General features: G+C 44.1%; 2 protein-coding genes across 3 annotated transcripts; one reads left to right on the top strand and one right to left on the bottom strand.

The window, feature by feature from the left end:
• Positions 1–218: 218 nt before the first annotated feature.
• Positions 219–3,022, top strand: LOC306778737 (uncharacterized protein). The gene is made up of 4 exons (XM_079270393.1): positions 219–699; positions 1,073–1,136; positions 1,256–1,376; positions 2,341–3,022. The coding sequence occupies exons 1-4, from the start codon at positions 351–353 to the stop codon at positions 2,854–2,856; spliced, it is 1,050 nt and encodes a 349-aa protein (XP_079126519.1). The 5' UTR covers positions 219–350; the 3' UTR covers positions 2,857–3,022.
• On the bottom strand, positions 2,449–11,424 carry hspb8 (heat shock protein b8). 2 transcript variants are annotated; one of them, XM_079270395.1, is made up of 4 exons: positions 10,778–11,424; positions 8,955–9,018; positions 4,799–4,999; positions 2,449–2,590 (listed from the first exon to the last, which is right to left on the bottom strand). In XM_079270395.1, exons 1-3 carry the CDS (start codon positions 11,196–11,198, stop codon positions 4,819–4,821), a joined length of 666 nt encoding a protein of 221 aa, XP_079126521.1. In that variant the 5' UTR covers positions 11,199–11,424; the 3' UTR covers positions 2,449–2,590; positions 4,799–4,818. The 2 variants fall into 2 exon arrangements, with proteins under 2 accessions (XP_079126521.1, XP_079126520.1); XM_079270394.1 differs by lacking the exon at positions 2,449–2,590 and having other exon boundaries at positions 3,695–4,999; positions 10,778–11,423.

Genomic DNA, 11,424 nt, shown 5'->3' on the forward strand with positions numbered 1-11,424 from the left:
AGCCCCAGCCAACTGCTCGCTATTTGTCATTGCACCTTCAAAAGATAAAAATACAACTAATTAGTCTGCCGCCTTCTTCAGGCCAGCGAGAGGTAGCGGCCTCCCTCCCTCCACACCCATCACCCCATGCATGCCCACACATACCCTCTCATGGGATCGGCATGAGTGCTTAATAAGTGCTAAAACAGACAGGAGCAGTATATAAAGCCCTGCATAGATGTCTTTCATCATTCCCTCACTCCCTAAGGAGATTTTAATTGCTGAAATTCAACGAAAGAGCCTCCAATTCCAGTTTTCTTTCCAGGTTCATAGGGGGGTTTTTTTTGTCTGCAATTTAATTTCTTGAAATCATGAGCGAACTTGACAAAACAGAGTCGTCATCCGGGGCGAACGGCGGAGGTGTCCCCTGGTTTCCCCTGAGAAAATGCTGGCAGTACAGCAGGCTTTTCAATCAGGATGTTGGCATGCCGCCCTTCCTGGAGCCGGGGGACCCTCGGTGGATGGACGTGGACCGGCTCCAGAGGAGTTTGGCCGGCTGCTTCTGGCCGCTGTTGGTGCCTCACATCTCTGGGCCCACGGATCATGCCGGCCAGCAGATTAACAAGGAGCAGTACAAGTGGAGGGTCGGCCTGGAAGTGGCTCACTTCTTCCCCTCAGAGATTTCACTCAGCGTCAGAGACGGATTCCTGGAGGTCGGAGGTACAGAGCTTTGGCGTGCAGTTCTGTTAATTAAACAGCATCAAGAGTTCACTTTAGCATTGCTAATTACTTTTGCACACAGGATAGTTTCTGCTCAAGTATTAATAATTGCATCTATCTAATATTATAATCTCTTAACAGAGTTATCTAAATAGACTTCTCTCCCAGTTCACAGAATAAACCCCTCAAAACTAAACACTGATGGAAAGGAAGCTGAACGAAACAAAATGAGAAAGCTGCTGAATAGAATGGGCTCGGGGAAATCACAGCGCTGTGGTAGAAATGAATTTCTGTGTTGAGTGGTTGCTCCGTAGTTGCTCGATTCCTCTGTGTGTTCTCACATTCTGCCCCATAAACGGTGATCCATCCCCAGGGAGGCACGAGGAGAGGCCGGACGAGCATGGATTTATTGCCAGATGTTTTACAAGGAAATACAGGTATGCAGAGTAAACACTGATAATAAACCTGCAGACTATTACGCACACACATTCTGGGGAAAGAAATAGATATTAGGCCACTGTATGTACATTGTAAACAGGATTGTGTCGTTTTTCAGGCTGCCAGCTGAGATTGATGTGACCAAAATCGTATCCACGCTTTCTGTTGACGGTCTCCTGACTGTGGAAGCTCCAGTTTCCAAATCCTCCGTTCCTACTGCCGTCATCATTCCCATAAAGGTGACCACAGCAGGTCACGTTTAGAGCGAGACACCCAACGCTCTGATACATTTTGATACTTGGGGCTATTTTGCTTCCATAACATGTCTTTATTCAGTCTAAACTAAATAAAAACACACACTAGGTGTTTATCTTGCCAATTTGTCTTCTTGTTTCTGTAGTTTTGTCCTAAATTCAGCAACGGTTTGCATTAGATAATTCCTCATTTGTACATTTAAAAATAACATTTCAGACAACTGGTAATACAAAGGATGATTGTCTCAATGTAAGTAATAAAGTGGGGAAGTTTCATCGTGATATTAATTAGTTAATAAATTGTACCCTATTGAGCCAGACATGTCCACTTCAGTAGCACAACAAACCTTCCATTTTCCTTTTTATCTCCATTCCGAAGGTTTTTACGTTCATATATGATTCATCTCTATATGTCATCTCTAAAAAAACACGGCGATATTGTTATTTTTAGGCTGTTGACAGAGTTTTCTGATTAACACAAAAATATATCCAAATTCCATCTCCAATTCATCAAAATTAATTTTGAACCTGGCTTTATCCATTGTGCAGATTTCTGCTCTGGAAATATATGCAAATGAGTGCATATTAAATAAGATAATTCCTAATTTTCACATTTAAACATAACATTTTAGGTTTGCCCTATTCACTTGGAGTGACTCCCCTGAAAGGAATTGTTTGACATTTTGGTATATGTGCTTATTTGCTTTCCTGATGAGAGTCAAGCACATTTCCCAAAATGTCAAAGCATTCCTTCCAACTGGAGAGTTTAAAGACAAGTTCTGAACAATATGTGCTGATTGCATCCAACTCAATATCCCTCTTAAATCTCCACTTACGAAAGGACTGGCATGCAAGTGCAGTGGTATTGAGGTGGGGCATGAGAGCTGAGCTAGCTGTAATGATTTCATTTCACTGCTGACATTTCCTTCATATTCATGCACAAATACAGGTGGAGTTGGAGGTGACTGGAGAAAAACAGGAGAAATATGAAGCCCCTGATACAGAACTGGATAACTGCAGAGCTCCGGAGGCCCAGTGTTTTCCGTCTGCAGAAGATGGGGAAGAGTCTCAACGGGAGGTTCAGGGCGATCAGGCCCACCCTGGCAGCGCCACAGCTGGGCCTCAGCAGCATGACGAGGGGAGGGACCAGGAGGAGGAGACCCACGAAGAGCCAGCCGGAGAGTCCAGCCCTTCAGCGCCTGTAGACGGCGAAGACATAGTAAGTCTTCAAGATTCTCAGAAGAGCCGTGAATATCAGGAAATCCACACAGATGCATCCGAACAGGCTGAACACAAAGAACCAGCCGTGGATGGAGAGATCCAGGTGATGGCAGGCTCAGGGGAGGAGGCCACAGAGGAGATCACCCACCCCGAGGAGCCGGAGCTGGGCGAGAGTCCACAGAGCGAGGAGGGCCCGAGCCAGGAGCTGGAGGCCGCCGACGTAAAACAAGAACACGCCGAGTAGAGGCACGAATATCGGCAAAATGTTGCACACACACCACATTTTGACAAAACACTGAAACAGCCTGCACAGCTTGCCTTGCGCCAGTTCAACAGATGCATTTTAGTCCGTAGCTACACGTAGCCATATATAACCATGCTGTCTTTGGAGCTCCAATAAAGCAAGAGCATGTGAAAATTGTGTTGGTGTCACTCATTATTCCCATGTTTTTTTTTTTACATCCTCTCAATCTTTAAACGAATGTGTGAATTTGCAACCGTTCCTGAATAAGCGATCACAGTCATGAGCATCGTATTCATACCTCTGAAAATACATGAGTGCAAAATAAAAAAAAGAAGTGATTAATTATCATGCCGTTCCAGCTAAGAGGTTTTGACATTAATCTGACACTATACGTTTGCACAGCTGTGCATTAGTCACTTCCAGGTGAATAGCTTGCCCAATTATGACGTTGCCATGGCAGCACAGGTCATCATCTAATAGCAGTAAACAGATGTTTTTCCAACTTCTTTTCCCAGCTGATCATCCCTCCTGATTCCAATACACAGAGAGGATTGCAATATTTTACATCACAGCATGCAAAGGAGCTGCCCCAATTATTATTATTTTTTTTTTTTGCGCACTTACATACAAAAAGCTGTGGCAGTGCTGCCTCCATGCATTTGGCCCATTCCGCAGCACACGGCGGTGCCGATCTCAGCCAGCACTAAGCCCTCCGCTAATCTGCTGCCCAATTCCTTCTGGTATCCAACAACAACACCACAGGCTCCCTGGATCCTTGGTGCCGGGCCAGAGAGTGGCTCTCAATAAAGAGACACAGATGTTAAGACACACTGGGAGATTGGCTGGACATCTTTTTTTTTATTGCATCAGCCAACACAAAGACGTCAACAACAACAAAAAAGAACGCAGGAGACAAACGTCTTTGGCAAACAAGTCAGACTGTCCGCTCCAGCGACCATGCAGCCGTCTTCCCCAACACTCAAATAGAAAAAAGGAAAAAAAAGGAAGCCATGTTGCAAAACGTGGAACACTTTAGATTCATATTTAGATTAATACTTAGAATGAATTGGCACATGATTGAAGTATATTTACAATACACTTTGGTAGAATACAATTCACCCCACAATGAAGCCACAAAAGGTAACTTGCTTTCGATTCTTGTCAGTTTAAGTGACATTCATCAACTCAAAAGATAAACAGCTGTAGAACTGAAGGAAGTCAAGGCACTCAAGGAAATAAAGGCACATTTGTTTTTGTTTTCAACCAAATAAAATCACAAACAATACAATCGATGCAAAAACCTCCAATAAATGAATTGCATGTTAACATAAATACAACTGTGATTCACATACAGTGTCATATTAACTTACCGGTTTGTGAGAATGCTGTGACTTATGATGCATCAGCGGCCCAACGGCTCTTGCATAACCTCAGGATATAACTCTGTATAATATTAAAGCTGCACAAGACAAGTTTGTGAACTTGGAAAAAAATCGAATGAAACTGAAATGCATATCTTCAGAACGGCAGTGAACAGTAATACATGAGAGACACAGACTGACAGTAGAGGGTCTAACTGGAAGAAATGAAACAGGAGTACATGTTTATCCAAGCAGCTGGTCTCCAATCATTGCAATAAAAGAGTTGAAAAAAACCACCTTGTGTTTTGGGTTCTTCTGGACATTTGAGTTTTGGGTTTTGACATGAAAAAGAAGTGACACCTGAATTTAATTTGGGCAACGCGGCCAATGTAGAGCATCTCTGTCTGTAGGAACAGGAAGCTCTTCACTTATCTGCTTGTATACTTAAAATCTCTGCCTTGTGCAGCTTTAATGAGGCCCTCAAACAAGACTCACCTATTCTATTTTACACATTAGCATTAGGCTGAAGGCCAAACATTTCCTGTCAAACATGTCATCAACAGTGCAGGATGATTCGTTACGTTGGTGAGGACGCTGGGTTCTAGACGGCGGGGGCCTCCTGGGGCTTGAAGGCCTCCACCTCCACCTGCGCGTCTCCACCCTGCGGGGAGCCGTCGTCGCTGAAGAGGTAATACGGAGGCGTCTGCCGAGCTTCGATGATGAGGACGCCCTCGGGGGACAGGGAGGCGAAGACGGTCACGGGGTCCACATCTATCGGGATCCTGATGAGAGAGTAAGAGAGGTGAGAATGAGTGAGTGGGATTTTTTTATGCAAAAGTTCAGATGTTAAGAGCAGCAGAAGTTTACTTGGTGTAAAATCTGTGAGCCGCTGTGTGTTCAGCATGTTTAAAAGCACGAGTGGGAGCAACAAAGCGGAGGAGAGCGGTGAGGAGAAACAGCCGAGAGCATCAGTTCACTTCCTGCTTGGAGGTCATGCAAATATGGGATATTTTCCTCCATAAACATTAATTGTGGGGATTTTTTCACTGACACAATACCAATAAACAGCCTGCAGTTAGATGATCTGAGCTAAAAAAAAAAAAGACTTGGCTTGGGATTTTGACTGTTGTTAAAAATGTTCACCCAGTCCTCCTCGGATATAGCGCCCGTTCTACGCTCACAAAATCTCACACCCGGGAGATGAACTCAAAAGGAGTTTTCATAAAATATTCTCTAGCTCTGCGACGAAGACGAGGGAGAGGAAAAACACACATGGGCTCCAGGTGTGAGGTACAAAATGAACCCGATTCCAATTAACGAGAGCGTCTGCCTGCACGAGTTTAACACCTGTAAATTACCATCGTGTACAGTTTCCTAATCTGCTGCTCCCATCCGTCATACAGGCGACAGCTAATTTTGTGTTCGCCAATTTATTTTTTCTCCTCTCTGCGTCATATTGTTTTTGACACTTCTCATGCTGAAAATGTTATATTTGCCAGAGAAGAGTGGGATAATTGGCTTGCACAACTTGCAAGAAGTTCAGCCAGAGCTGCAGTATGTAAGGGTGTTACCTCCGGAGCAATGCTATTTAATGATGTTACTTTACCAAACTGATACTGGTATTAAGTTGTCAAGTTGGTTTCAAGTTGATTCATCAAAATCCCACACATCCCTTTGGAATGAAAGTCCTCCAAACGGCTTCACAGGCAAACACCCAAGAATTCCAGGCAACTCTGTCCAGACAGTGTGGCCAAATATGGGTATTGTGGATTTTCGGTGTGAGCAGCCAAGTGTCTCTGGGAGTTAATATAAACATCAGGCTGCCCCGTTCAGACGAGGAGGCCGAGACTGTGGGTTTGCACTCCATTTAATTAGAGAGGACCCTCCACTGGCTTTTCCCACTTCACTGAGAAATAAGTCAGAAGGGACTGAAGCTTCATCACACAGAAGCAAACAGACAGAGGGGTCAAGTCAGGTCTATTCGTGCGGGCGAGTATCACGTACAGCGTCTCATGGAGCTTTACAGGTCCACTGCAACAACAACACCCTCCAGCAAGTACAAAAATCTAATGGAGGGCCCACACCTCCTTATATCGCTAGGGGGGCAATAGGTGGGAAAAAGAAAATAACAAAAAATGGAGAAAGTTGTTCTGATAGAAATATATGATCGTCTTAAGCATCAGATTATAATACATCCTATTTAGATAGAACCTAAACAGACCTCTGCCAAGGCCAAATGCCCGAAGGTATCTGGCAATGTGCACAAAAGTGAAAGATAATCCTGTAATCCTGCTCATGCTACATCCTTCCACAGAGTTTTAATGAAAATCAGGCAGGTCGTTTTTTTCTGTAATCCTGCTGACAAACGGATAAACAAAACCGAAACTGAAAACACGGCCTCCGTGTTGGAGGGAACGAGAGCGATTCAATTCAAGCTAAAAATAAAATAAATACAAGTTGCAGGAAGTAGGTCCATGAAAATGCACATTTTGTATTGTATTGTATTTGGTTGTAAACTACAGTATTGTAAACATTGAAACCAATGGTGGTGCCAAAAACAACCGCCTTTTTTTAGACACTTGACGTATTATGTATTGGAGAATAAAACGTTGAAATCTCTAAATGGCACCTTACTTAGAACCTGTTGACTTTGAGAGGAGGGAATCAAAAGTGCAAAAATGCCGACTCATTTCTGGGTAGTCATGACTCATCCCTGCACCCCCCACCTGCTTTTCTTCAAGGGGCCAATCGCTGTGGAGCAAAGTTGCCCCTTCTGACAAAGTCAAATCACTCAGCCGGCCCATTAACGCGGGACTCCGGCCGAAACCTTATCTGTCCAGCTCGGGGAGTTTATTTACTTCTGGCAAGCGCACATTTTATCTCACACATTGATTTTGTAGAGCTGCCAAAACACTGTCCAATATGCTTTTCTCCCCCCGACAGAGATGCAGAGACAGAGACAAGACAGTGAGACCGGACACGGCGAGTGTGTGTGTGTGCAGAAACATTTAAATCATACTGTATGTTGCAACTATACATGTTGCAATGTATACAACTAAACATATTGTGAGCGACATGAAATATTCTCATTTCTTCGTGCTACAGCAACATTTCATATGTGCAGTAATGTGGTCTATCTTATATTACTTTTTGTTCGTTTCACGGTTTACTTATTTATAATATCTTCACTGTTTGATGACTTATTTATTATCGTTGCTTTTTACTGTTGCCTCTTGTTGTTGCACTTTGCGGGACCAATAAAGGATAATCTTATCTTCTTTGTTATTCTACTCCACATTCAGAGGAAATATTTGCATTTTATTCCATATTTTCTGACAGCTTTTAGTTACTTTGCATAAGAACCTAAATGAAAAAGTAGTTGGTGCTTCATTTAAAGTACATCCCCAACCATACACACTAGCACTGTGACATCTCTCTGTTTTATTATGAGCAGAGGATTTGGGTATCGAGGTCAGTTATTTATATATTTGACCCCCCCCCCCCCCTCTATACATACCCATTCAGTCAGTAATTTATTTTATGTTTTGCTTCGCTGAGGAGCACGGGCCTGATCTGAGAGCTTTCCAATTACCAGCATTGTGACATGAACAGTGCTGGGCGAGCACAACTGCTTACTAATTAGCTAACAGGAACTGAGCAGAAACCGGAGTGACGCGCCAGCGATTCGCACCAGCGATGAGTAGCACTGCTGTTTGAAGTCCTCTCGCTGCCCAATTAAAACAGGCGGCGAGCCGGGCAGGTTGTGGAAACTTCTGTGAGCCGTTTGGCTCGTATGAGTTCCAACGGGACCGAGACGTTGGTGCAGCCGTACACACCGACACTTCTCCGTGTGTAGAGCCTGAATCAGTATGCTAGTGTTCGGGAGTGTTGAGGACACTTTGTTTGTCCACTTAAAGCTGTTTGTAGCTGTTTACAACTTTTTAAGTGAGAGCTGTGGACTGACTTTTACATTATTAGGAGATAAATGAACAGCAACGATACAGGATGATGTCATGTTGTCGAGTAAGGACACGATTCTCTGTATTTCTAAAATATATGTCCTCTTCTATGTCAAGGAGTACTTCACCTACAAAATTACCATTTTTATTTAGATTACTATCCCCTTGGTACCTTGAATTCTTAAGGAAAACTATTTTTCTCTCATGCCTCCACGGCGAATGAAGAGTCAGAACTGAGAAAGGTCTTGATGAATTGAGGTAAATGGGGATCGCGATCAACAAGAGAAAAATGACATCAAAACATCCCGATACAAGCTCTCACACAACGCAGTAGAATACTCTGGTTTTCCTCAAGAGGTGAAGGTACCGCTGGGTGAGTAAATGACATACAAATGGTCATTTTGTTGGTGAGGTTTTCCTTCAAGAGTTCTCCATAAAAAAGTCTTCTGATTAACCAGCATTCCGTTCTCATGGGGTTCATGTACATGTTAGTATTCAGCAAACAAGCAAAGTTAATACACATAGAGCTTTAAGAGGGAATTAAAGTGACCGAGAAGACATTTGTATCAAATTGCAGAAAATAAAGTTTTAAAGTCTATGATTGGAAACTTAATGCAGTCATATACAGTACTTGGGCTGAAATGTACCAACACTTCAGCCTTCAACACAGTTAATATCTTGCACATGTGGTCATAAATATGGTTTGTGTCCATAATGTGCAGTGTGGAAAACCAAAAGAGAGTTTGCATCCATCAATCACCCCTGAGATTATACTCACTGTATCTTCTTTGTGAAGTTCTTTGTGACTATGCCTCCTTCTTCCTGCTTCTCTTCATGTTTTCCTGTTTGAAAAAACAAACAAAATAAGTGAGAGAGTGCAGAGTAACGTTAAATAACCTCAGATATGTATTTTAGTTGAGACAGTTTAGCAACGTCATGTATCATAAATGAGTGTCCAGTTCGATTCGATCACATTGTTTAAAAAGCTGGTGGTGACACTGGGATGGAAACATGTTTCATTTGGCCCACACAGTTTTCCATTGCTCAACCAGTGGCAGTGTTTTTTATACTTTGGGGCCACTGGGTGGGTTGAAATGGACATGAAATGATGGAACACCTCCCGCTAGCTCGGTTTACGGCCGTTGTATTTCTCGGGCTCGCTATAGCAGCTGCTGTGGGGCTGCTAAATATCACGGCCCGCTCCACCCCTCGACCCCCGTCTGCACTCCGCTGTGCGCTACCCAATACCCCCACAGTGACGACTCCGCCTGCCCAAAGTGCCCAAGTCATGACATTATTATTTAAAACCTCACCAAGACTTAAAACGGGTCCCAGGTCATGAATAATGGAGGTTTGGTCAGAGAGTCATCCAACGAGGCGCTGCCGACGCTTATTTTTAAGATTGTTACGACAGACATGCCAAGTTACAAATGCTCTACGTAACGCTCACAACACTGAATGTTCTGGGAGGAGAGCTGGAGGACGAGTCACTAACAGGCCCAACATGGCGCTGATTGAATGACCCAACTGGCATACCAACAATGTGTTTATAAAAAACTCAGAGTCAGGGGCCCCGCTGTCCTTTGAGCCCTCCTCGGCGCCGGGTCTCCCTGGAATTCATCCGTCTCGATGAAGCACTGACACGTCGACGTCATATCTGTAACTTACTCCCATAACCAGTGACTGGGCAAGAACGCGACACCAGCAGGAAACAGAAAAACTGTTCTCAAGAACATTCTCTCGGGCGTCGAGCGGCGGCTCGTCTTATTGTAAACAGAGACTGTTGTCACGGGCCTTGCCTTCAATCTAAATCGAGCTGGTGGGTGACTGAGGGAGTGATTCTGCAGGAATCTGAAACAGGTGTCCAAGCTTGAGGATCTGCCTGCCAACATGAAAGTCCCAGGCCCCGAAATCAGTTTGGCTCTCCCATATCAAGAGTAATTAATGCTGAGGCCATGTTGTAGCGCCGAGGCTTTCATGGTGCTGCTTTCAAAGCTGCTGCCAGAGAGACAGAGCTGGTGTTTCTCACTCAGCTCGGAGTGAAGAGCCTGAGAGAGAAGATTCTGCCTTTTGATTTGGCTGGACTGCTGCTTTGTCCGTGTATTTTACGAGTGCACACATTGTTCTGTGCAACTTTTATGTCTCACGTGATGGTTGTTCAAGATATTTTCTCTAAATGTGACCAGCTGGTGAAAAGTTAAAGTACAAATAAAAAAAATATATTGAAGGGATGAGAAGTTTTAGAAACACTGAGGTCAACAATCCAAAATCTCTCAATGAAATTATTATTACTATTTAATATGATTGTATTAGAAATATGCTGCAGATGTTCAATTATATTGTATGTTAACTGTTATCTTCCTGAATTCAGATCTATATGCTGTTTTAACACAGCCGGAGACACAACAACAACATTACTTAATTTAATTCCAGTAGTTTGTCCAAAAATAAATATTCATAGATATTGAGTCTTAAGAAAATGCAAAGAAAAAGTAAGACACTTATCCTCAATACACTTTGACCAAAAACTTATTTATCCTGCAGAAAAAACACAACCTGTTTCAGTTCAGTTTAGGCCTCTGCGACATCATCCCAACTCACCTGACACGTCTACAAATCCGTCCCTGGTTTTGATGGTTAACTCCTCTGGTTTGAAGCTGTGGACGTTGACGCAAACCTTCCAGGGCTCCCCCCCGGTGCTGGTGGTGGTGGTGGTCGGGGAGCCATGGGAGGACGGCTCGCCGTACCTGCTGGTGAACACCGCGGGGCCTCCCGCGGACTGCCGCGAGGGGAAACCTGTGCGTAAACCGCTGCCGAAGGGCGACGTGCTGAGGCGCGTGCCGAGCCGACCAGGCCGAGCCCAGCCCGGCCAGTCCATTGACAAATCTTCGGGGAAAGATGGCATCCCAAAGTCATCCTCCATAAAGCGAGACCCGAGCTGATCCCTGAACGGGGACTCTCCAAACGGATCCCGGGGAAACCTCTGCCGGCTTCCCATCGTGTAGAAGTCTCCCTCTGCCATGTCCAGATGAGTTCTAGACCAGTTCAAGTTCTGCTGTTTGGACCAAACTACCCCGAACCAAAACTTTTCTTTCACTATTAAAATACAGAACTACAGTAATCTATGTGTGGGCAAAACTTTATCTTTCTGGGATGTTGCGCGGTCACTAGTTTATCCAACTACGCACCGTTAAAGCGTGCACTGCTTTTCCTAAAAAAATGAAGCCCTCTTGGCTGCGGGTTTTATA

Source organism: Melanostigma gelatinosum (assembly GCF_949748355.1).
Source record: "Melanostigma gelatinosum genome assembly, chromosome: 6".
NCBI lineage: Eukaryota > Metazoa > Chordata > Actinopteri > Perciformes > Zoarcidae > Melanostigma > Melanostigma gelatinosum.

Bases quoted from the DNA above. Each gene is read 5' to 3' on its own strand.
- hspb8 (XM_079270395.1), bottom strand. From the start codon at position 11,198: ATGGCAGAGGGAGACTTCTACACGATGGGAAGCCGGCAGAGGTTTCCC. The intron at 9,019-10,777 runs GTGAGTTGGGAT...TTTTTCAAACAG, and splicing joins CGGATTTGTAGACGTGTCAG to GAAAACATGAAGAGAAGCAG. The intron at 5,000-8,954 runs GTGAGTATAATC...CTCTCTCATCAG, and splicing joins AACTTCACAAAGAAGATACA to GATCCCGATAGATGTGGACC.
- LOC306778737 (XM_079270393.1), top strand. From the start codon at position 351: ATGAGCGAACTTGACAAAACAGAGTCGTCATCCGGGGCGAACGGCGGA. The intron at 1,137-1,255 runs GTATGCAGAGTA...GTCGTTTTTCAG, and splicing joins TGTTTTACAAGGAAATACAG to GCTGCCAGCTGAGATTGATG. The intron at 1,377-2,340 runs GTGACCACAGCA...GCACAAATACAG, and splicing joins CCGTCATCATTCCCATAAAG to GTGGAGTTGGAGGTGACTGG.